This window comes from Cydia strobilella, chromosome 19 (genome assembly GCF_947568885.1).
Source record: "Cydia strobilella chromosome 19, ilCydStro3.1, whole genome shotgun sequence".
In the NCBI taxonomy this organism is placed as follows: domain Eukaryota; kingdom Metazoa; phylum Arthropoda; class Insecta; order Lepidoptera; family Tortricidae; genus Cydia; species Cydia strobilella.
In genome coordinates, this window is record NC_086059.1 from 10,555,369 (window position 1) to 10,582,701 (window position 27,333).

General features: G+C 36.4%; 1 protein-coding gene and 1 long non-coding RNA gene across 2 annotated transcripts; one reads left to right on the forward strand and one right to left on the reverse strand.

The window, feature by feature from the left end:
• LOC134750362 (luciferin 4-monooxygenase-like) lies at positions 1 to 27,333 on the reverse strand. The gene is made up of 10 exons (XM_063685523.1): positions 27,178 to 27,333; positions 26,692 to 26,899; positions 26,185 to 26,383; positions 25,059 to 25,181; positions 24,650 to 24,824; positions 20,287 to 20,427; positions 2,790 to 2,921; positions 1,752 to 1,982; positions 1,476 to 1,641; positions 1 to 137 (listed from the first exon to the last, which is right to left on the reverse strand). Exons 1-10 carry the CDS (start codon positions 27,331 to 27,333, stop codon positions 1 to 3), a joined length of 1,668 nt encoding a protein of 555 aa, XP_063541593.1.
• On the forward strand, positions 14,728 to 15,878 carry LOC134750019 (uncharacterized). Its single transcript, XR_010128536.1, has 3 exons — positions 14,728 to 14,844; positions 14,966 to 15,193; positions 15,686 to 15,878. It is a non-coding gene; the product is annotated as an uncharacterized LOC134750019 (long non-coding RNA).

Here is a 27,333-nt window from a genome sequence, read left to right on the forward strand (position 1 = left end):
TTAGTTTAGATTGGCATGACATTTAAGCATTGCTATTTCTTTGAGCTTTTTCCGTTGGACCTTCGCTGTTGGTGTTTGTGGGATTGTGTCCAAAAATATTACGCCTCCTCTTAACTGTTTTGTGTCTGCTAGATTTTCTGTAAAATTACCAAACAAAAGTTGTGTTAATAAGGTAGATAATTAGACGAGAAAAAACGGAAGAAGGTGACGTTTGTGACAGTATTTGAATCTAACCTACTGGTTTACTCAGCTTGAGGAATGTAGGTAATGTAAGGCCTGAGTGGACGCTCTAAGCGGAGCGTTCGACGGGGCGTGCAGCGTGGCGTCGGGCTCACAAGTGATTTGAGCAGCGTGCACTAAAGCCGCTCCTATACGTTTGCATTTGTTTAAACATGAACGCCGCACGCCCCGCCCCGCTGCACGCCCAACCCGAGCGTCTACTCAGGCCTTACATTAACGAGTGCTATGATTTGCAATCAACCTTGGTCAGTAAAGACTGTGAGTTATATCGTATTTCATTGAATGCCCTCATCATTAACGATTGAAGAGTCTGTGTTCTGTATAACATGATACGCTCACGATTCCCGTTAATTAGGGCATGTTTACAATGCTTTACAAGCTACGGCCACCAGCCAACAAAGGAAACAACTGACTGATATTTTTTTAATTCTTTTAGATATTAGTTTAGCTGTTATAGAATATTTATTATAGGGCCTCCTCTGGTCTCCGCTCGCTCATTTCCGTCTCAGTGGAAAATATCTGACACGTACGTCACAGAACAGAACTATGTTGTTAAAACTGAATAAAAACTTTACATTTCTAAAAAATAAACGTTACCTTAACGTTAAAAATTGAATTAATTAAACTTTATTGAAATATTATTGCAAACATTTATTGACATTCATGCATTCTCTAGAATGACATATAGTTAGTTAATTATCAGCATTGCGATACAGCGGGGAAATGCCGCCAGCATCCTTGGTACAATGCCTCAAGGGCCTATTTTAGATTTAAGCTAGTTATTAATTTCGTTTACGTAGTACCACTGTATATATCTTGTATCTAAATAAATGTCTATATGAATAAATAAAGTAAATTTATTAATATTAACTATATTGTTTCATATTATTTAAATCTATTTATAAATTAACCTGGACATTTAACATTTAATATTTAGCATCATTATTTTATTATTTTACTAATTTTCTAAACGAACTTGACATTTAACGCTGCATAAACGTCGATAAAATATAAAATTATAAATTTAGATTTTATTGCTATTTGTATGAGATGCATGTAATTACCTAGACTTAAGAAAATTGAGTGCCCTGACAGGGTGTCATGTACCTACCATCCTCAAACTGTAACACCTAATGAATTATGAACATGACTGCAATACAATAAAGAATAAAGAATAAATAAACGATAGGGATTTTTTCACAGATGTAATTACATAATAATGCCATAAATTTCACCTTTGACCAGCTGTTTGATCTCGTCAGCAGTAACGCGTCCACCAGGCCGCCGCACCACACAAGCGACCGGTAACTCTCCACACTTCGGGTCCGGTATACCGGTCACAGCCACGTCTTGCACTCCAGGATGTTTGCGGATTAAGGCCTCTAGCTCTACCGGGGAAATCTGTAGAAGCCGTGTGTAAGTCAGTGCCATTTGAAATTTGGTGGCTATCAGCACAAACATAAGTATTATTTTATTTGTACAGTACGTCAGTACTTTTGTGTTATCCTTACCTGATGACACATATACTTAAGCAACAGTTTAATACGTTCCACAAAGAAAAAGTTATAGTTTTCATCCCTGTAGCACATGTCACCCGTCTTGAACCAACGATCTTCTGTGAACGCCTCTGCTGTCGCCTCAGGGTTTCTGTAGTAGCCCTTTACTATACTAGGACCTTTGATCCATAACTCCCCGTTTTTATTTGGTTCGTAAATGTCCTCTTGGGTCTCGGTGTCTATCAACTGTAATCGGAAGGACTAATGAGCTCGAACTGCAGGGGGCAGCACAGCCTGTTTTCGGGCACGAAATATAAGTGTCAAGCTTTTAAGTTTCCGATTAAGGCCAATAGATCGGACTTTTTTTATTAGGGTTCCGTACCCAAAGGGTAAAAACGGGACCCTATTACTAAGACTCCGCTGTCCGTCTGTCCGTCTGTCTGTCACCAGGCTGTATCTCATGAACCGTGATAGCTAGACAGTTGAAATTTTCACAGATGATGTATTTCTGTTGCCGCTTTAACAACAAATATTAAAAAGTACGAAACCCTCGGTGCGCGAGTCCGACTCGCACTTGGCCGGTTTTTTTTTATTTAACATAAGCTTGACACTAATATTTCTTGCCCGAAAACAGGCCTACAGTGGTGGACAACGCGAGGAAGAGGATGATTTAGGCATTGGCCTATAGATGGTGGACCGTCAAACGCGCGAAGCGTATTTCAACTGTAGAGTCGTAGAATTATTCTACTTCGTTGCGTAGAAATGTCAATAGAGTTGGAGCACGCTAAGTTTTCATACCAAGTGATTCGTCAAGTGTGGAGTTTATAGGGATATGTAGGTAGGTATGCGTTCTTACTGTCAAGTTTGTGCAAAGTTATCGTGGTCAGAGCTAGTCTTTCAAGTATTCGATTAAGGCCACATGATGGCAGATTTTCCAACGCGCTATACTATATTTCCCTTCATCAATTGAGTTTTAGGGGGTTGCGGTAGTCAGCAAGGAAATCTAATATAATTTCATTAAGACTGTCTGTCTGTTAAAGTATACAAACTCACCCTGTGCTGAAATAACCCCGTGGGCTTCCCAATGGTGGCAGAGCCGGGGTTGAGACCCTCATTTATAAACACCATTGTTGTTGCCTCGGTCATTCCATATCTGTTCAGTACCTCTGTGTTGGGTGCTATATTCTAAAATAAGGAATAGTGTCCAAAGCCTCAATAAAAACCAGATTTTAAAAAAATATATAAGGAAAAGGTCGGTAGTTACCTGATTTTACGGTACTTCTAGATTTCATACGATAAAAAAAAAAATTCAGACAAAAAAAGAGAGATAAAATAGAGAGAAAAGGCGATTTTTTTGCCTAAAATTTCATTTTTAGTACAAACTTTTATCGCTTTCATTCAACAGGCAACTAATATTCGTCGAGACAATTGTAACAAACCCAAACACAATTAGATAGAGTTGTTTTATTACGGAGTTCCTATGGCCACCTCCTATGTCCATCATCAGATCAGCTCGATGATACCATAATATTGCATTGTCACCCGACTTACATAATGCATGTGAAGGTTCAGCTTGATCGAATAATTGGCAGTGAGTCTAAATTAGCTTTCAAGATTTGACTCGAACATACACACATACAAACATTGCAAGTAAAGGGGGTTCTAACTCATGCCGATATCGTCCGGCGGACTGATAGTCAGTGGGGCCCCTTAAAAAGGTTATAGGGCCTCCGCTAGCTGGCGTTATTATTTTTAGAACGTCATTTGACTTAACCCTTGTTTTTTCACTGACATGTGTTAAAATGGTTAAATATCAAACGGTTGTAGCCGATGGCTACTTTTTAGATCCCTTGGTCCCGAAACCAAAATGTACCCCAAGGTACATTCTAAATACTGGTCACGGTTTCCAAAATGTCACCCCCCCAACTATTTACTATTAAAACTACTCTTATGCTAATCACCTTATAAGAATTTACCCCTAAAATTTGGCCATGTGATCGTCTAGTCTAGCGTTAGAACCCCTCGAAGTGGACCGCGGAACCCTAGATTCTTTAATGAGTAACAACTATATTTTGGACCCAGATTTTAAAGAATAAATATTTATGGTACTGTAGATTATAATTTATTATAACACTAAAGAATAATGCAAGGAATATTTTAATAGTTACAAGAGTAGAAATAGTTAAGTCACAAGAGAGCAAAATGACGTATTTACGGAGAAAGCGTACAACGAATCTTGAACTAAGCAAATGATTCCATAATTGAAAGCTGAGTGTAGCGAAGCATTCTAAAATAGAACCCCGAGTGCAGTGATGAAATTAATATTACAATTTAGTTAAATCTATCTGTGTAATGTAAATGCTGTTAAAGGCTTACTACATATGACGTTATTTAGGTAATTGCAGCATACATGGTTAGTATGAGATTGAAAATGTAGTTGGTAAAATGAGTTTAAAAATGTTTTTGGTGAAGTCCCGCTACGCCTATTAAGCCTTCGGGATAACATACGAAGCAGCACTCCCGGGATAAGCCCATTTACACCCTAGCTTTTTAGGAAAAGTTATAATTATACTATCACCTTCTAAACGATGTGTGAGTTCACACGTACTGCTTTGCATGCTCGATGCGGGTCAGAAAGCCTTATCCCAATCCAAAACATCAATCGGGTCACCTATCCTAACATTGTAGCCAGACGGGCTAAGACCAACGCTTCGCAACCTAAGCATTCCTAGATGATCTGATGAAAGAAGCGCCAAGTATCATCAGTCATTCAAAATTACTTCTTTTTTTTATGTTCAAAAGCTAGGGATACTAATCCATTTTCCCACTTCCCAGAACTGAAAGTATAGACTCTTTCTAGCCTTTCTGATGCACAAACGAAGTACTACGGTTATTTACTATATTTTTATGAAACAGAAATATCAAGTCGAGCATTATTCCACTCTTGACTCCTCCCATTGGACTGCTCTTGCCTGCCAAGGGATCCCTAAAACAAACCATTCTTCTATTCCAGAACGGCATGTATACCTAAACCCAGCTTGATATTTTAGGAATTTATTTTGTATATACCTTGGAGACCAGAATGAAATATTTAGTACCTCGCTTCTACCTCAGAACACTAGAAATTTTAGCAAAATAAAACCAAATAGTATAAGATTTTATATACAACAATACCTTTTTACGCAGATACATTATAAAATAGGAATTTCTAGGCAATTAAACCCCTTGCCTATTACACGTACGCTTTTCAGGATAATGAAGAAAAATATATATGTCAGATTTTTAGATCAAGCATTAAAAGAGACCCTAACTCCTAACAAATGGTGAGTGAGAAGCTACCCTATTCCTAATACAATGGCCTATTCTAGTGTAATCAAAGCACAGATCATACTTACCATAGACCTAGTACTTTGAAAAACGCGCAAGTGATTTCCCTAATTAGAGAGCTAATCGTTCAACCGGCCAAGTTGATACATCAAAGCTAAACGGCCTGTGTTATTAATCCCCTCCAAGGCGGGTTGCACAGAGGCAGGGACAGCACTTGGATAGATTAGGTCCCTATTATGTCTATAAATGGCACATATAAATATATTTAAAATACAAGATCTCCAAATACTGTAGGTTTCAAACGAGCAGAGTTTACACTCAATGGCACGCACGTGATGCCCTCGCTTTAGTCTAACAGTTGGGCATTGGAGACCAGGGAGGGAGAGATATTTCGCTTTCTATGTTGGTAAAGAGAAAGCGCCAAGTACACCCTCATCTTGGTAAAAAGAAAGACCTCCTTCCATTTGCCGTTTGTCACCGTTTTGGATAGCAAGTGAAAGGCTAGACTACTGTCTGTCTAGACACTGATCTGGCTTTAAATCATATGAAAAACAAGTAGGAGTTATTTGATATTATTTTCAAACAAATAATTTTTATTACTTTATAAATTATGTCATATAGACATTATATTTTACATTTAAAACAAACAATCATAACGCAAATATTTAATCAAAACAATTTAATTAGATTATTATTTTATGAAGGCATAAAACGATAATGAAATACTCAGCCCGGATGCATTAAGTCCAAACGATATGAGTTCATAGACCCCATTCGTCCGAAAAATAACACATCTTCTAAACTTAGTCTTGTTGAAGACGTTTGCCCTCAGCAAAACCTAATACAGATATTGTGGGCAGAGTATTCACTAGACGTTAAACCTTCGTTACAATACTCCTGTTAAAAATTAATAGCAAACGTGGAGGCACTCTGCTCGATAGTATCAAAGTTTATCCATTACGAAAACAAACATAGTTTCCGCAAAGCCAAACAAAGACACAATTTCCAAAGGCTAACTTCATTAGGTCAAAGACTAAGTCTTGTCCCAAATAAAGCCAAACACTTAGAAAAATGAACAGAGATTTTCCACTCACCAGTAATTTTTCCAACACTATTAAACCAGAGTCAATTGCCGGTCCGAAGCACAAAGTAAAACTGAATTCTGATCCTTGCCTACTCCCTTTTATATGATTTCGTCCTGACATAATATTTAAAAAGTCTTAAAACAAAGTACTTCCGTATAGCCATTATGTTTTGCAATTAAAGTTTATTTTTCTGTGCCGAAATTCATCCCTAAGTCGGACAACTAACTCGGACAAAAACACCTGCGCTTCATCATTAACTCGGACACGGTTCTAAGAAAATTTGTCCGAGTTACAAATTCTCAGAATTTTAAGATTGCAAATTTTTCATAAAATAGTCTGTACTTCCTTTAGTTAAGTCTCAATTTTGTTTGATAACATAAGTCGGACAACATGCACCTGCGTGGACATTTGATTTCTCAAAACAAAAAGTCGTAACAACGTGTCTTTCGTGTAATTTACGTGGTCTTATTCCTCGTACATAAGATTTGTTTTTGATTGACCACCTTAATCAGAGCCATCTATGATACCTCTCACGCAACCACTTGAACGTTAAACAGCTCGTTGATAATGTTTCGACGATCAATACTTTTATACGTACGTCGTAATGCACTGAATTTCTCACGCGGCCCACAGATGGCGTTGTTTTCAAAAGTTGATGTTATTTTCTAAGTTTTTGTCTAATAGTTTTTTTATTGTTTTTACTTTAATACAATTGTATTTACATTGTAATGTTTTGTCCAAACCCTAGAAAGAGAGAAAATCAAATAAATCGACATAAAACCATATGAATATTATAAAAAAAAACTAATTTTATTTTGAATCTAAGGCTTCTTACTATTTATATTTATGGATAGAGCATATGGCTAGTTACAACTCACCCCCAAAATGGATTCAAGTTTTGTAATGGCTCACAATGTGTGCTATGGAAACTTTAATCTATTTTTCTAGACTTGTCGGTGCTTTTCCCCCCCTGTTTAAACGTGTAGTGTGTTTTCCATTACTAAGTGACTGTTAATGACTCAGCTCTGAAACAAGTTCATTAGAATTCTGACAATGAACCATGATAACTCTTTCCCCAGAATCCTCGCTCCGCTATGAGATACCAGGTTGTGAGTCTGATAAGTTCTAATAACTCATCCTTGCTAGATCATTCCGGCATCGTCGGGTATTCCTTCCCCCTGTGAGCCGCACACTTCCGTAGAAGAGCATCTAATGAGACAGCAAGAACTCCCCACACGAAACGAAGAGACCTTTAATTCTTATAAGTACGAAGCTTTCAAACTCCATTGCCAAAATTCGAACCAATTTTCACTGCCTTATCACCCTCAGTCACGCTTTCTTGGCGCATGTCTTGTACTTGAATAAAATATACCGACTTAAGTTTGTTTGGGTGTTTTTTTTTTTTTATATAAAACAAACTTAAATTTGACACAAATAAATACCCCATCATGGTATGATAAAAACCTTTTCGTCTAAACTAAAGCATTGCTTAACCAAAATAAATAACATTAAAATTATTTGCTCAATAATATACCTCACTTTCATGAAAACATAATTGTACTTCTTTAACCTCTTGAAAAGAGCCTCGCCCTTTCTAGACGCTCACGGCCCATCAAAATATGTCGAATGTCGGATATATCCCATCCAAGCCAAGGTGTGTAGAGTTTCGTATTGGGCTTATTACCATGTGTAGTTCTGGCTACAAAAATCTACCCTTTAAATGGGTCTAGTCCAATGGACTTTAACCTACTGATAAGATTTTTCCGGCCAGATGTCCCATTTTCCCCCCCGTTTTGTTCCCATTGCAAATACCGACAATTCTAGTTTACCCTGATTACCCTTAAGCTTTTGTCTATCTGCATCAATCCATTCTTTCCAATACACAAATACATTCATCAACATTGGCTTTCATCATCTCACATACAAATCCTCACATAATTCATCACAGACTTATAACTAAGTATAAGCACTCAACACACAATTTTCCTTCCTCATTCGCTCTTTCACTCAATTGATTACAGACAGCCAACGCCCCAACAAGTAATCAAAAAAAATTATTTTAATTTATTATTTCATTAAAACTTGAATAATAATTTAAAAAAAAATAAGCCTATCCTGTCCTGATCCAATACTAATCCATTATTTCTAGTTCTAGATGTTTAAAATAAAAATAAAACTCGTGGCAATCATCCCGAGCCTACCCTTTAATAATTTGATTTTTATTTCTTATTTATTTATCATTATCTGTAAATATTTTGACTAAATAATTAATAATATAATTATTGACTCACACGAAAGAAAGAAAAATGCACCAATTTAGCCCCCTTTTTTTTTCTCACTATTGCCGCACCAAATGAAACACTAACAACTGACACAGAGAACTGTACAGTCAGTTGCAGAGAAAAATTAACCACCTTGCATTCCTACAAACGGATAATACTGCTAACTGAACACATAAATAATGAAAACATAATCCTGAGTCGCACTCAACTTATTCCACAGTCAAAACTGGTGTTTTAAATAATGACTAACAAAAATAATTCTGTAATCCACACAATATAACACAAATACCTACGCATATACCTATGTACAAATTATTCCGGAATCTCTTGAAAATGTGTTACCTACCGAATATCAATTAGAAAAATCAAGAAAGCATGTAATTATAAAACTATTCGAATGCTTCAGAGATCTAAACGCCAACTTAGTATTATATTTTATATAATGTGGACAAGTGATAATATATTTTATATATTAACATAACCTGGAAATTGTTTTAGACTTGTCAAAAGTTGTACTCACGTGTTATAGGCAAATGTAAGCCTTTTGGCAATGCCGGAGGATGGTAGGCAAAAGATGGGGACTTGCCCCTCACATTATACTATGGCTGTACAAAATGGTAATAATGCCAATGATCAGCTACGGCGCGGTTGTATGGTGGCCCCGCACCCAGCTAACCACAGTAATAGACAAACTAAATAAAACACAAAGACTAGCATGTGTGGCTGCAACGGGCTGCATGAGAACTACTCCGACTGCAGCTCTAGAAATAATGCTAGGACTCCTGCCACTACACATGTACATACAGAAAGAAGCGGCTGCCACAGCTCTTCGTTTGAAGAATCTAAACCTATGGACATCTTTCAGCTCATCGCACAAGAAGATCTATGAAAATACGATCTCAAAAATGCCCATGCTGGAAGCGCCTATCGACAAAATACCAAAAACTATGATCTTCTGGAAAGATTACGCCATATCCTTAACAGAAGATCCGAAAGAAGGACTAAACCAAACAAACCTAAGAATATTCACAGATGGCTCAAAAACAAACGAAGGGACAGGATGTGGTGTCTTCTCAGAGGACCTGAACATTCACATCACAAAACCCCTTGGTGAACACAATACGGTATTCCAAGCTGAATGTGTAGGAATAATAGAAGCTTGCAATGCTATTACAAGACGACAAGTGAAACACGAAACCATACTAATACTGTCAGACAGTAAATCGGTACTACAAGCGCTATGCAGCGACAAACTTACCTCAGAGCTTATACTTGAATGCCATCGGAGCCTCACTGAAGTGAGCAAAGAAGGCAACAAAGTAAGAGTACAATGGATAAAGGGGCATAGTGGATCAAGAGGAAACGATGCAGCGGATGAACTGGCCAGGAAAGGTTCAGAAACACCGGCATATGGACCCGAGCCAATTATGCCTCTACCAATATCCTACATACACAACCAGCTAGAACAACATCACAGACAACTGCACAACAAGTACTGGAATGAAATGAAGACATGCAGGCAAACCAAAGAAATTCTACCGGAACTGAACCACAAACTTACCAAAATATTACTGAAAACACCAAGAAGCCAACTACGTAAAATAGTAGGATTAATAACAGGACATAACACACTAAACAAACACCTACATATTATGGGTAAAACGGACAGCCCCATGTGCAGAGCGTGCATGGCAGAAGAAGAAACAACAAAACATATTCTCCTAGACTGTAAACAGGTAGAAGTATATAGGAGCAAATACCTAGGAAATCCATGCACACTAAAGGAAGCTACTAGCAACCTGAAGACCTTGCTAGGCTTCGTGGAGGAGCTGGGGTGGTTAGAGTAGCGCTACCTCGTTTCACGCAAAATAGGCACATTGGATGTCGAGTTGCGGAAAATGCCCAGCAAAACTAACTAACTAACTAGGCAAATGTAAAGAAATAAATACAAATACGTGAGTATGTTCTGAACTATCCACCCATAAACAATAGGTCACCACAGTTGCTAGTCATCTGTCGATGTGGGTAAATGAAAGTTAAGAAAGTAAAACTCTCTGTCCTTTGTTAATCAACTCCGGTCGCAATATCTGCATGGGATTTGTAAGAACTTGTTACAAATATGGTTTATTAAAGATACTTTTGCTACTCTCGAAGTTACTATATCCACATAAATCCAGCACTAAAGTATGCTTTTAATTCATTTGACTTGGAATTTACGTCGCTATAGCCGAATAATCGCTACAACCAAGGTTGTAATAAATGAAATCCACTGTATATAGATAATTTCATACATATAAATGGTTTATTCCATAATTCAAAAAAAAAAAAACAAAGGAGGCAAAAGAAGAAACGAAATGAATACATACTAAATGTCCGAAGTTCCATGTGTGATGTAAATTTGCACAATTCACCTTCAGTGCGTACCTAAAAGATTCTTCTCTCTGTCCTTGGCTCGTGCAATCACCTGTTTATCTTGACTTTAAACATACTTGCAAAGAGGTTTCCTTGATTGTTTTATTAATCATCCATAGTAGTTATGATGTTGTGAGTGCCAATGATTATCTAAAGAACACCTTACTCTCTCCTTCTCCATTGAAGTCTCGAGCTTTTAATGAAGCAACTGCACATCATTCGTCGTGTTTACTGTCGCGCAGGGAAACCGTGATTGAAGCGTTGATCCTAACACGCAGTCTGATCTGATGGGTGCCTGGTTCAAGTCCAGCAGCTGCGTGAACGCCTTAATCAGCTGTAGCACTAGCACGTCTTTGTGTCACTTTCGGCAATTCCACAGATTTCAATGTTGTTGATGAATAAAGCCTCTGCCATGATTTTGAAAGTACTACACTACTTTACACACACACTTTACTGTACACTAATTTTTGTCACTCGCGCACAATAATAATCATAAATTATTTTATCGTAATTTGAATCAAATACCACTACACTTTTTCACTAAAACAATCTTGTATCCGTAAATTCACTTTGTTTATTTTGCAAATTAAATATCAAACTGAACTGTCAAAATTGAAACCAAATAAACTTACCGCCAGGTTATCGCAAAAACCCAAGACTATGACATCTATAATATAATACACGAACAAAATATCATATAGAAATTATTTACTTGAGATAATTTTCAAATTGGTCTTTTTTTTTTAAAGATTGATCTTATCCGTTTTTTATGAAGAAATAATTAGTAATTGATTCATTAATTAGTTTCAATACTGTATGAAAACGACAGTGTAAACCCGCTTTTTCGCATAGACAATATTCTTTTCTAGAGGTGCGCGAGCGCCCGTGAGTATAATGTGACGAAATCAAAAACACGCTCCAACATCCCCTGTAACACACCAAACACAACCCACGCAATTGAGTCGGGTATAGTTTGTTTGTCTATGAATGTAGTGTATCGGACTTAGTTAAGTAAGTTTCTAATAGATGGCGTAGTAAAATAAATTATTATTTAGACCTTAAAATTGCACGTCATATTAATTTAAAGATAAAGATGCATTATACAATGGGAAAATTTAACTAATCAATTTAATAGCTTCAAATCCACAACCAAACCTCTAAACTGAATCGAAACGTTTAACACCTGCTTAACTTGATTTGTCTATGGCAACCTTCGCTACTGTCAATTGTTTAAATACCTATTTATTTTCTTCTTGAAACGACGTTCATTTTTTCTTATTTATTATTCAGAACAGTTACCTATTCCAGTTATCAGTTACCGGCGTTATACTGTTAAAATTCGACAACCGCTGAGAACAAAACTGAAGAGTGAAAACGCCATTTTTGTAATGGAAGCCGTTGCATCTATCTACGATGTGACGTTTCGTGACTTTCGTGAGTGATTTGCGACAACAAAATTGTCCAGATGGACCTGATGGACCTAATTTGAAAACCAGAATGCAAAGCAAAGATTGCCTCCGAAAGGGCTCTTATGACTTATGATTTTCGCAACATAACCTATCACAAAATCTGTAGAAAACAAAATGATGTGGGAACTCAGAAATATTATATGGCCAATGTTCCCTCTTTTCTCGTCAACTTATGGATGAATCTAGTGCTTTTTCACTATGACCCAGCATACGATCAGTCCATAAAGAATGTTTAACAGGCCTACATACCGTTATTGTGCATGATATGGGTTTCAAACTTGGAAAATTTATTGCACAAACAAGGTAAGGTTTTATTAATTTTTTTTGTTAGATAAAAATGTCTTTTAGAAGATGTTAAACCTACTTTAGCACAAAATAATTGATCACAAATTGAACTATCTGGCATGAAATCTACTGTCTAATGATTCCTGTCCCTTACAGACTTGCATTAAGGCTTCTTGTTGAATAATAAGTACCTACTTAGCCCTGTTGTTAAAATTCTATATATAATGCTCCCCTCTACTGTTGTATGTTTCAAAACAGAAAACAATCAAAGTTAAGATGAGTATTTAAAACATTTTTTTGTTTGTTTTAAGTATTTTAGTATTATCTAATATAATAGAAATAAAGAAAATTAAGCTTACAACCTGATCTTTTTTTTTTTTACAGCAAGCCAACAACTCTGCTGATATGATCCCCGGGTACCCGATAAGCATAAACTGTTTACCGGAACAAAATAAATTGGCTCTATATTATGAAGATACCATGACAAATGTATTTTGAAGAAGCATTCACTCATTGGACCATTTATTGTCCTGAATAAAAGAATAATAAATAAATAAATAAAGTAAGTACAACCCCATACTACTAGTTGACAGTTACTCTTAGGTTTGACAAAAAAAAATGAATTGTTTTCAAAGACTGATATTTATTTGAAAACCCTAAGGAATAAGTGAAGAGGTTCCCTAGTAAGAACATTCCTAGCGTTATACATATTATTTTAATTCTGTTAACTAACCTAGTTTTAATCCTGTTAATCTGAATCTAACCTATTTGTGTTCTATATTATAGAAATTTGCCCCGTAAAGCAAAAATATTCTAAATTTCCTTTTTCTTAATTGTGAAGACCCTAAGTACTTATAGTAAATAATAATAATAAATACTTTAAATTAAACTTATAAATAGGTTTTCTTAAATATACCCTATTAGCTAACTTTCTTTTTTTTCTGTTTCCAGCATTTTTTGAAGAACTGACATTCCTCCGCAGTGTCAACATACCCGCCTTCACTGTACATCTACTGACTATTCCCACTAAAGGCAGGTATTTTATCTTATTATATAAATACAAAACTTATTATATGCTTAAAAACTCATGGCTTACATCTAACACAAATATTTCAAAAAGCCTAAACGGAGAGTTCCCGATGGATGAGTGAAAAGATGAAAATGTCTTTAGACTTACAATCCTCCCTATTCTAATTCTGTTTACTAACTAAACTTAATCTCTAGCTTATTCGTGATCTAAACTTATGGAAATACAACCTGTAAGACAAAGGTTCTCAAACTTCTCTAAAGTTTTGAAAAATAGTTTTGTTCTAGATGAAACTTAATATTTCCTGTGGATTTGTTTAATAATGACCTAGATTAAAATAGTATTCAAAATGATGCTGTACCCCCTCAAATGGATGATTTAAATGTAACCGATAATGAGTTTTCTTTCTGTTTCAGGTACTCCCAATGAATATCGTCCATATAAAAAAAAATTAAGTTTTGTTGTTAATGAATGTAGGTACACAAATGATGTTTGTTTTATTTCTTAAACCACAAAACCGTCCTTTTTCCTCCATTTCGTGCTTATATTTTACCAACAATTCCTTCATACCACCCTACTTAAATAGCAATAAAATAAAATAAATCGATAGCTTAATTAGTTCTCGAGATATTTAGCAATGTGACAGACAGACTGACAGAGTCGCATCACAAAGGCTTCCTTTGCACCCCCCTGGTACGGAACCCTAAAAAAATCGCATTTGTAAAAATCATCTAACTACCAAGTTAACGAGATAAACTCAACCCATTCATGGTAGGCTCCTATAGATGCACCATACGCGTACGCACGTAAAAGACAGAACATACGCAATGATTGCGCGATAGCTGCCACTCCTATCAAAAGACACAAGACATCTTGCTTAGTCATCTCCCCTCTCCCTCTAAATCTCATATCTAGTTATACTAAATTCATACTACCAACGTAACGAGATAAACGCATAAATGTCATTTTGATGTCTTGCTATAATAAAACGAACCTAACTTGTCAATCTTGCGCCTATATTTTTCAAATCAGCCGCCTTCCTCTACTGACAAAGTCGCCGTGTCAGAGTATATCTGTGATATGTACCAATGGTACCAACCATCCGCAAAACGTTTTCTTTCAAAACAAAACATGGACGTTCGCATAAAATGTGAACTGGCGATATATGATTCTAAGTCAAATAAAACAAATGTTTGGAGTGTAACTAATTTTAAAGAACAAGTTAGTATTAGTATTATACTTTAGCCCTTAAATATTGTTTTGTTTCAGTAATGCCGTATGAACAGTCTAGTGAAAATTATGTACGTTGTTTCAATCTTTCAATGAAAATTCTTGTTTACAGATTGAAATATCACTCACACGAATCTACAAAAGGATTTTGCCACGAATTATGGATGAAATACAACGATAATTATTGGAAAATGCAGTGTTACAGGTTAAAATGATTATAAAGCAGAAAATCAAGAAAAAATGCCTGTATTTAAATGTCTGCCTTTAGTATTTGAAGACTGCTTTTTATACTGGATACAACAAGAAAGATGGCTTTATATGTTGCATCGCCTAACGTCAGGTACCTTAAAGTCTAATCCTACTCGATCATATTGAATTTGTACTGTACATTCATAAAATACTGATGCCTATGAAAGTGAAATACCAATAAGTCACCTAACGATAAGGAACCCAATGTGAATGTCTCCCCTGTACCCCTAGCTAATTTCATCTTAACTGCTGTAACCTGCACACTACTAGCTATCTATTTGTCAAATGTAGTGTCACATTTGCGTTTTTATTAATAAAAAAGTTAGACTTCACCCCCATTCCTTTAGTTACTTGTAATTTTGAAGTGTTTTATACCCCACTGCTCATCATCATCAGTCTAATACGCTTCGGTTTTGTGGCTAATGTAATAAGGTTCACCCCCCATTATCTAAACTGAAGTACTCTTACATGACATTGTTATAAGCTATCCTGTCTCATCTCATCTTAAGTGTTAACCTACTAGTAAATTTCCTATTTAATAAGGCAATGTTATTTAACTAATGTGTCTATTTTTATCTCTCAGATACAAGATACACTAGTAGTTACAAAAATGAAGATTGCTCCTAAAAGTCCCTAACATGACTGTGATGAAAGAATATGGAAGATGAAAAATGGGTACCTTCCAGGCAGCAGCATCTCTAAGAACGTTACCCTGAACTAAGACTGAAAGCCGAATAAATGTATTTAAAGCCTTAGTTATTAAATAATGAAGTCTGTGAATGTCTTTTTATCTCCAAAAGGTCAGTTATTTTCTCTTAAAGTCCAAAATAAAGTGTACACACTCTGTTTCACGCCAACAAAATGTAGCCGATGGCTACTTTTTTATATAATTTGAAAAACCATAGTAACCCAGGTAAAATGAATCCTGCGTCACGTTACACCAAAATGTAGCCGATGGCTACTTTTTAGATCCCTTGGTCCCGAAACCAAAATGTACCCCAAGGTACATTCTAAATACTGGTCACGGTTTCCAAAATGTCACCCCCCCAACTATTTACTATTAAAACTACTCTTATGCTAATCACCTTATAAGAATTTACCCCTAAAATTTGGCCATGTGATCGTCTAGTCTAGCGTTAGAACCCCTCGAAGTGGACCGCGGAACCCTAGATTCTTTAATGAGTAACAACTATATTTTGGACCCAGATTTTAAAGAATAAATATTTATGGTACTGTAGATTATAATTTATTATAACACTAAAGAATAATGCAAGGAATATTTTAATAGTTACAAGAGTAGAAATAGTTAAGTCACAAGAGAGCAAAATGACGTATTTACGGAGAAAGCGTACAACGAATCTTGAACTAAGCAAATGATTCCATAATTGAAAGCTGAGTGTAGCGAAGCATTCTAAAATAGAACCCCGAGTGCAGTGATGAAATTAATATTACAATTTAGTTAAATCTATCTGTGTAATGTAAATGCTGTTAAAGGCTTACTACATATGACGTTATTTAGGTAATTGCAGCATACATGGTTAGTATGAGATTGAAAATGTAGTTGGTAAAATGAGTTTAAAAATGTTTTTGGTGAAGTCCCGCTACGCCTATTAAGCCTTCGGGATAACATACGAAGCAGCACTCCCGGGATAAGCCCATTTACACCCTAGCTTTTTAGGAAAAGTTATAATTATACTATCACCTTCTAAACGATGTGTGAGTTCACACGTACTGCTTTGCATGCTCGATGCGGGTCAGAAAGCCTTATCCCAATCCAAAACATCAATCGGGTCACCTATCCTAACATTGTAGCCAGACGGGCTAAGACCAACGCTTCGCAACCTAAGCATTCCTAGATGATCTGATGAAAGAAGCGCCAAGTATCATCAGTCATTCAAAATTACTTCTTTTTTTTATGTTCAAAAGCTAGGGATACTAATCCATTTTCCCACTTCCCAGAACTGAAAGTATAGACTCTTTCTAGCCTTTCTGATGCACAAACGAAGTACTACGGTTATTTACTATATTTTTATGAAACAGAAATATCAAGTCGAGCATTATTCCACTCTTGACTCCTCCCATTGGACTGCTCTTGCCTGCCAAGGGATCCCTAAAACAAACCATTCTTCTATTCCAGAACGGCATGTATACCTAAACCCAGCTTGATATTTTAGGAATTTATTTTGTATATACCTTGGAGACCAGAATGAAATATTTAGTACCTCGCTTCTACCTCAGAACACTAGAAATTTTAGCAAAATAAAACCAAATAGTATAAGATTTTATATACAACAATACCTTTTTACGCAGATACATTATAAAATAGGAATTTCTAGGCAATTAAACCCCTTGCCTATTACACGTACGCTTTTCAGGATAATGAAGAAAAATATATATGTCAGATTTTTAGATCAAGCATTAAAAGAGACCCTAACTCCTAACAAATGGTGAGTGAGAAGCTACCCTATTCCTAATACAATGGCCTATTCTAGTGTAATCAAAGCACAGATCATACTTACCATAGACCTAGTACTTTGAAAAACGCGCAAGTGATTTCCCTAATTAGAGAGCTAATCGTTCAACCGGCCAAGTTGATACATCAAAGCTAAACGGCCTGTGTTATTAATCCCCTCCAAGGCGGGTTGCACAGAGGCAGGGACAGCACTTGGATAGATTAGGTCCCTATTATGTCTATAAATGGCACATATAAATATATTTAAAATACAAGATCTCCAAATACTGTAGGTTTCAAACGAGCAGAGTTTACACTCAATGGCACGCACGTGATGCCCTCGCTTTAGTCTAACAGTTGGGCATTGGAGACCAGGGAGGGAGAGATATTTCGCTTTCTATGTTGGTAAAGAGAAAGCGCCAAGTACACCCTCATCTTGGTAAAAAGAAAGACCTCCTTCCATTTGCCGTTTGTCACCGTTTTGGATAGCAAGTGAAAGGCTAGACTACTGTCTGTCTAGACACTGATCTGGCTTTAAATCATATGAAAAACAAGTAGGAGTTATTTGATATTATTTTCAAACAAATAATTTTTATTACTTTATAAATTATGTCATATAGACATTATATTTTACATTTAAAACAAACAATCATAACGCAAATATTTAATCAAAACAATTTAATTAGATTATTATTTTATGAAGGCATAAAACGATAATGAAATACTCAGCCCGGATGCATTAAGTCCAAACGATATGAGTTCATAGACCCCATTCGTCCGAAAAATAACACATCTTCTAAACTTAGTCTTGTTGAAGACGTTTGCCCTCAGCAAAACCTAATACAGATATTGTGGGCAGAGTATTCACTAGACGTTAAACCTTCGTTACAATACTCCTGTTAAAAATTAATAGCAAACGTGGAGGCACTCTGCTCGATAGTATCAAAGTTTATCCATTACGAAAACAAACATAGTTTCCGCAAAGCCAAACAAAGACACAATTTCCAAAGGCTAACTTCATTAGGTCAAAGACTAAGTCTTGTCCCAAATAAAGCCAAACACTTAGAAAAATGAACAGAGATTTTCCACTCACCAGTAATTTTTCCAACACTATTAAACCAGAGTCAATTGCCGGTCCGAAGCACAAAGTAAAACTGAATTCTGATCCTTGCCTACTCCCTTTTATATGATTTCGTCCTGACATAATATTTAAAAAGTCTTAAAACAAAGTACTTCCGTATAGCCATTATGTTTTGCAATTAAAGTTTATTTTTCTGTGCCGAAATTCATCCCTAAGTCGGACAACTAACTCGGACAAAAACACCTGCGCTTCATCATTAACTCGGACACGGTTCTAAGAAAATTTGTCCGAGTTACAAATTCTCAGAATTTTAAGATTGCAAATTTTTCATAAAATAGTCTGTACTTCCTTTAGTTAAGTCTCAATTTTGTTTGATAACATAAGTCGGACAACATGCACCTGCGTGGACATTTGATTTCTCAAAACAAAAAGTCGTAACAACGTGTCTTTCGTGTAATTTACGTGGTCTTATTCCTCGTACATAAGATTTGTTTTTGATTGACCACCTTAATCAGAGCCATCTATGATACCTCTCACGCAACCACTTGAACGTTAAACAGCTCGTTGATAATGTTTCGACGATCAATACTTTTATACGTACGTCGTAATGCACTGAATTTCTCACGCGGCCCACAGATGGCGTTGTTTTCAAAAGTTGATGTTATTTTCTAAGTTTTTGTCTAATAGTTTTTTTATTGTTTTTACTTTAATACAATTGTATTTACATTGTAATGTTTTGTCCAAACCCTAGAAAGAGAGAAAATCAAATAAATCGACATAAAACCATATGAATATTATAAAAAAAAACTAATTTTATTTTGAATCTAAGGCTTCTTACTATTTATATTTATGGATAGAGCATATGGCTAGTCACACGGTGTCGCCATGTACACGAGTATAGGCCAAAGGTTGAACATTTTTCTTGACCTTGCGAGGTATTTATGTTTTTAGGGTTCCGTACCTCAAAAGGAAAAAACGGAACCCTTATAGGATCACTCGTGCGTCTGTCTGTCTGTCTGTCCGTCTGTCACAGCCTGTTTTCTCCGAAACTAATGGACTAATTAAGTTGAAATTTGGTACACATATGTAAGTTTGTGACCCAAAGATGGACATGTAACGTAAACAAATATATTTTAAACACGGGGGCCACTTTTGGGGGATAAATGAGAAAATTAAAAAATAAAGTTTGTCAAAATATGCCGTGTTACATATCAAATGAAAGAGCTCATTGTGAGAATCTCAAGTATATATTTTTTATAATTTTAAGATAAATAGGTTAGAAATTATTCAAGAAAATAGGCAAAAAATGACCATCCCCCTTTATCTCCGAAACTACTGGGTCAATAATTTTGAAAAAAAAAAACAAAATAGATCTTTGCCTATAGATCACCGGAAAACCTATTAGAAATGTGCAGTCAAGCGTGAGTCGGACTTAATTACTTAGTTTTTGATCCTTACCCCTACGGGTTTTGTAAAGACATTTCACATAAAAAATACATTGTTTAAATTGTGTAATGTACGGAACCCTTGGAACGCGAGTTCGACTCGCACTTGGCCGGTTTTTTTTTCTTAGACTTTACTTATACGGAGTTTACATATATCTTTGGTCAGACTAACAACTCATTGAAACGCGGAACTCTGTGGCTTTTACCTTAACCTCTTGTATGACATCGGCTGTGACAGCGCTTCCTCCTAGATAGATCGTCTCGAAACAGCTAAGGTCACATTGTAGGCCTCCCTCCGATCTTAAGAGGGTGTTCAAAAACGGTGGGTTTACTGTCATTAAGGTTGGCTGAAACAAAATATGGAATAATTAATCTGGTATGTACGTAGTATATGTATATACAGATAGATTCATAAGTCGTGATCCGTGACCAGAATTATGTGTGTCTTCCGTTTCTTCCTCTGTAGGTTTCGTTTCGTATAAACACTTGTAAGTATTTTGTTATAACTAATTTTTAATTAATAACTAATTAATTTTTAGTTAATTAAGTATTATTTCTGTTTCTTTATATTTTTATGTTTATTTTCAATAAAAAATAAGGAGCTAATTAAATGTCATTTGAAATAGCTCTCCTCTTTTGTTTAAGGAAACTTTATCGGGATACCATTCTATGGATGAAGATCGAGCGAGTAGGGCTTTGGCCCGCAGTACACGGCGCGCCCTCGACTAGTGAAGACGTGTCGTTGCTCCGTGAAGACGGTCCTCGTAAATTGGACCGAAACATGCTGAACTATTCGACTTAATAATACGTGAGTGACCCGGCTTAAAATAATTTTATATAGATGGAAATAGTTTATTTTTCAAATAGGCATATATTACAATGCGCTTATGAACGCCGAATAAAGTTACGCCGGCTCTAACCCTACACCACTGCTCGAGAAGATTTAAATCCCTCCTCAATTGGCTGGTCGAAGTATTTAGCAGATGGCGCCAGCATAGCTTGCCCTGTCAATCCCAATAATTGTGTCAAATTTTTGTTTTTTTAATGGAATTTTATGCCATGGATTGGAATTTAGGGCTCCCGGTATCCGTGTTACACGCCGAAACGAATACCCGTGTTCTTAAGCCCGGCGGTACTAAGAACCCGGTTTACACGGAACCGCCGGGATTCGAAAACGTTTCGAAGGAACGTTCCCAAGAAACGTATCTCAGACACGTATCTCCGTTTACACGGGTACTTAAGACCGTTCCGAACGGGTCCGAATTCTCCGAACCAGTTTGAGCCAATGTACAATAGTAACAAGGTCCACTTTCCACTATTATTATGTTGACTTCAGATGAATTCGTTTGTCGTACGATTTTTAAAGTGAAACTTTTATTCTATCGCCCCCATTTATTAAGTTAACATTAGAACCGCGATTTTAATACCGTAATTCGAATTAATTTCCGAATTTTTTTAGTTAAATACCTACAATCCGAAAAAAGTTTCACTTGCATCGTGGTTTCATAAAACCGCACAATTACTTTTTTTTCAATTGTTTTTAACCGTATTGATAAAACATAGGTACTGAGCCATCTTCCTATGTTTAATAGTAGGTATACATAATTTTTATTTAAAACTATTTATATCATTTAATAAAACCGATTGCTTTTAAGCTAATTACATAAATTTGATATCGATCATAGTTTTTTTTTATAATTACATAATGGTATAGTATTTTCGTTAATAATAGGTGTGCAGACAGAATACAATATTAATTAAACAGTTTAATTATTTCGTGGTTATTTTTATCTCGGGTCTATTACTGCTTTGCGAAAAGAACAAACCTGCCAACGGCGCAAAAAACTTAGGACCACAAAAGCGGGATTATCGAGTAATCATGCTCAAATGAAAGGCAGAATTTTACCCAAGAACCATAAAAACCCATACTACCTTGGATAACTTGCGATAATATTGCTAATTACATTAAGATAGATCTTTAAATTGGTAATCATTCATAATTCACTTTGGTCACTTTCTCACTAGAGTTCAGGTAATAAACTTAAATGCGCACGTTGCCGACCGGTGGTCCATCCATCCATTGTTTTCCAATATCCTTTTGTTTGTCATCGTCGAAAACATGTAGGTTCCCAAACTATTATCACAAGTGTCACCGACAATTATAAGCTTTATGTCGTTGTAATAAGGTCAAAACATCTGCACAAGAAAATGTTTTCCATTGTTTTGTAGTCGCACCCCACTAAAAAGCGTTTTACTATGGTAAGAGGTACCTAGAGCAAAAACAATTAGAATTTATTGAGAAGGTGCAATTTTATCAAGTTGATTTAAAGTGTTTATTAATAACTAGCGACCCGCCCCGGCTTCGCATGGAGAGTCAAGCATAATAAAATACATTATGTAACAAGTATTCACTTCGGAAGCCTAATAATACTAAGACTTCACTATCCATCAGTCTGTCACCACTCACTAGGCTTTATCTCATGAACCGTGATATCTAGACAGTTGAAATTTTTACAGATGTATTTCTGTTGCCGCCATAACAAAAAAAAATTAAAATTAAATTTTGTACGGAACCTTCGGTGAGCGAGTCCGACTCGCACTTGTCCGGTTTTTTTAGAAGTTAATAATGGGTTAATTATTCTTAAAATATAGACAGACAGGCATCGCGCACTTTTTTGTAGACCAATGAAAGATAGACAATTCCACCATACATTGTGTCGAATAGAAATCATCTCAAATAGATTGGGCAGCGTTTTCGATTAAGCTATCAGCCGATTAAGCCAGCGTGATTTATTCTAACTTCATTAGCAAACATCGTCATATTTCTACCAATTTAAACAAAACCTTAACAAAATATACACATAAACATTCCCAAAGAAACACTTCATTCATAGGTGAGGTCTGGTTATCGCGAACATACAGACAGACATACGGACGCGGCGGGGGACTTTGTTTTATAAGGTGTACCTACAAGACAAGAAATACAATTTCATATCATGTTCTCAAATTAAACTAAAAATAAAGAAGCAAGTTAATTTTTTTTTATTTTTATAAATACTTAATGCCAATTTCGAACATTAGTTTGACTTCCTGCCTACATACTGAACTCGATGGTTCTAATATTTTTATTAAATAGGTACTAGCAGGTTTTTTTTATTATATTGGTAACCTGCAACGTAAAAAAAGTAGCTATTTAAAGTGCTATATAAAATACTACTTTGATAAGAAACGTGAATACTCGTATATAATACCTATTGCAAGCAAAAACTTCGACTTTCGACTCTATGACCCACGGAATAAGGTTAAATATGACAGAAACTCGTCATGAATCTTTTGTCTATTCATTTGTAGCTGGCGTTCGTTCCTTCGCTACTATCGTCAAGGACGTGTCCGTAGCCACGGATAAATAAGATACGTTTCTTCGAATACCCGTTTATCCGTGTACACGGGTCTTAACTACACGTTTCTTAATTAAACGTGCGGAACGGGCCAGAAAACCGTTTACGTATTATTCGGAAACGGGTATTCGAAACGTGTAAACGAAACACGGATTCGACCGCGAGCCCTAGATTGGATGCCAGCCCTTTAAGCCGGTAAATTTCGCCAAATTTCACTTGGCAACCAACTTTTCGCCAACGTTTCATTTGGCAAACCAATCGTTGGCATAACTTTACTTCGCAACCATTTCATTTCCCAACCACATACTTGCGAAATGAAAATGACGTACTAGGTTGGGTTAGGTTAGGTTGGATTATGTAAATTTACGAAATGAAATTTCGCCCAACTAAATATATGGGATAAATAGTTTGGGAACTGAAAGTTTGTCAAGTAATTTTCGCCGAAACATCAGTAAACCCTTTAAGCCAAATCTCATAGAAAATGTGCACGCTATGATGACGCCATCTATGCAAACCATTGACAGTTGCCAACCTCATTGGAGGAGGGTAATATCCCAATATGGTATCGGCAAGAAACTCGGCGGGGCACATGTTTTTAAAACATTACCTTATAATTAACAAACATTAAATAAAAAAAATGCAATTTAATTTACTATAGTATTCATGAATTATCATACAGTAGGTACTTACTTTCCTTTATAGAAATTTGATTTAAAAAAATAAAAAATGGAAACCGCGGTGCAGTCTGAACTGGTATATGGGCACTGATGCTATTTGCGCATATATGCGACATGCGTGGGCTATATGCAATGCATCATACTGTACAAGAACCATTTAGTATAAGGAGTGTGTATGAACTGTAGGGGGCAGGGAGTTATTTATTGGCGCAAAGTATAATGACCAGTTTAAGCTTTTTGATTTATAAAATGTATTGCTGGGATCGATCGATGCGCACGGTACCATTAGAAATCTATTTCAGTTTACTTTAAAAGTATCGATAAGGTGACACGCGTGCTGCGGTGTTGCAGTCTGCGACGTTTGGATCATCGGAGACATTAGAAACATCACTATCGCCGTCACCCACTGCAGATGCAGCGGCGATACGATAAAATACTATCTTTGTCGGAATTGGGTGTGTCATTTCGATTATACGTCATCAAATTAAGTTTACCTTATAAGTATTGATGAGGTGACACGTGTGCTGCGGCGTTACAGCCTGCGACGTCTGCAGCCTCGTGATTCGCACTATCGGAGTCACTAGAAACATCATTATCGCCGTCGCCCACTGCAGCGGCGATACGTTGAGCACCATCTTCGTGGGCTTTGGGAATTTGGTGTATCGGCTCCTATAAAATATTTAAATATGTAGAAAGAGCAACACTTGAAAGCGATTTCATTTATATGTAAATACCTATAAGGGTCACTACAAACATTAAGGAAATATTTATTTATAATAATATTACAGATAGCCTTGAGATAGTGTTTGTTATAAGATTATCTATACAACTGACGATAACGATAACATTTTATCTTTAGTTGTAAAACTTATCATAAAGAAAGGTCCGACTTTCCCAGCTAACCATGGGCATGGGCCGGAGATGGCTAAATTCTTTTGAGTTGCAGCAGCGCTTTTGGGTAGTCCAGTGGTCCCGCTGGTGGAGAATAGTATAGCTATGGTGTCTTCAGGGTCGAAGTCTGTTGGCCTGCGAAGTGCGAATATATATATGAATTAACTAGCCCGAAATTTGTAATTGACAAAAAATGCATCAGACATCTCGTGAGGATAGCATATTTTACAAGCTTTTATTTAACTTGCCCTGTTAGTAGTAGCAGGGGAGGCGACGATCCTAAATGTGTAGTAACTCGAGCGTCATAGAGACCTATTGGAATGGAAAGATTTGATGGTAGGAAGAAAAAAAATGTTATATAATATTTTCTTTTGTAGCGAGCAGGAGAGCGTCTACAGATTTTTTTAAATGTAAAAAAAACACCATATGGAACTCCACATGCTGAAATTCGAGTAACTACTCGAGCGTGTCAGATATTGGTAGTGTCAGTCGCGCAACATGTCTCTGATAGGATATGTTAATCTGCCGGTTTACATGGGCATGGGTGGTCATACGGAAGGGTAGAAAATTTGGAAAAAAATAATTTTCTCGAGCGCTCACACTGCTCAACTCTGTGAGTCCCCAGTAAGCCCGGTTCTCCATACAAACGTAGTTACGCTCTCATTTTATAACGACTAGCTAGATTGTTCTAAAACTTTGTACTTAAAATGGCATAAGGTATATCAGGGTCTGTAAATAATTAGTTTATGTATTTTCAGATACCATAAATAGTAAAAAAATACAGCGAATTTAAGTTTATCCTACAAAACTTGTTTTTGCTCTATTTCGTTTGTTTTATATACTAGAGCTATATAAACTAATTACAGACGTAGATATACCTCATGTCATTGTATATATTTTTGGCAAAAACTTATTCAATATCAATATCACATAGAGCAAATGTGTTGTCTCTAAAGTTGTTGGATTTCGGCACACTTCGGCACTCTCGCTTCCTTTTTACAGGGATACTATTGGTCATCGAGGCTTGTGATTTCTTTTCCTTGTGTTACAATAAAGGGCTCACGGGCCGGATCCGTACCTTGGAGACACCTTGGATAGGGTATGTAACGTTAATACCAACATATATGTAGTAGCTTACTTAAACTTATCGACAGGACTTTTATCCCCATACGTCTCTAAAAACTGTTTGAAGCTACACAGAGAACTGCCAGTGTCAAAGGTGACTATGAAGGCTTGCTCGTCCATTTCTTTGAGGGCCAGCTTCACGTCTAGGGTTCGGTCGCTCTGACAAAAGATCGCCTTCGGTCTGATTACTTCAAAGGTGCCTCGGAGTTCATCTATAAAATTACATTATCTATTTATTTCAATAAATCAACTAAATGTTACGTATGATTCTAAAAACTATTTATATATTTATATCGCACATTTATTCCCCAACTCCTTGTCGTTAAGGAGTATGTGGCTTTCATTATTAGCTAAGTAGCATAAGATCACACGGATAATCTAACAGACCATGGCAACCAAGCTTTTACTAAATAAACTATGGTTCTGTTTATGCCAACAGGCATTAAGTCCTCAAATTGTACATTTCTGTATTTTTTGCAATAAAGTTTAAACAAATAAAATATTCAATCTGGATACTCACTAACACCCAATGTCCTGTCAATGGGAGCCACCATGACCCCTAGATAAAGGGCCGCATAGAACGGTATGGCCAGGTCGAGGTGGTTTGGAGCCATGAGAATAATGGCGTCACCACGCTGAAGGCCCAGCTTCTTAAGAGCGATGGCGCAGCGCACCGACCTTTCTAGAACTGAACCAGTGGTCTCTTGTTCGCCCGTCGCACCATCAATCTAATGGGTTGTAGGAAAGTTAGAGTACGTCAAATTTCTATTAATATATGCCGTAATATTGGCGCCGCCACACTTTGTCGTTGCTGATTCGCTGCAGAGACCGCAATGTTATTAGTTATATTAGACGGCACTATAATTGCTATGGGCAATGGAAAATTTACATCACTCTTCCATTTAAATTGTTTCAGTAGCCACATACCTATTGCATGATATATATTAATAAGTATGTCTGGTATGTAGACGAATAAATTGAATAGAAACTGAATAGAAAACTTTACTTGCAACACGAAATCCGGATCATCCTTGAGACTCCGCAGCAGGATTTTCCCAAGATGGTGGATGTCGGTGGGGATACCTGACTCCGCGACTACCCTGGATGTCAGCTCATTCATAAACCAGAGCACTGAGTCGTTCACTCTCCGCATCGGATACAT

Bases quoted from the DNA above. Each gene is read 5' to 3' on its own strand.
- LOC134750362 (XM_063685523.1), bottom strand. From the start codon at position 27,333: ATGTATCCGATGCGGAGAGTGAACGACTCAGTGCTCTGGTTTATGAAT. The intron at 24,825-25,058 runs GTTAGCTGGGAA...AATATTTTATAG, and splicing joins ATCTCCGGCCCATGCCCATG to GAGCCGATACACCAAATTCC. The intron at 2,922-20,286 runs GTAAAAGCCACA...TCCTTATTTTAG, and splicing joins ATGTCATACAAGAGGTTAAG to AATATAGCACCCAACACAGA.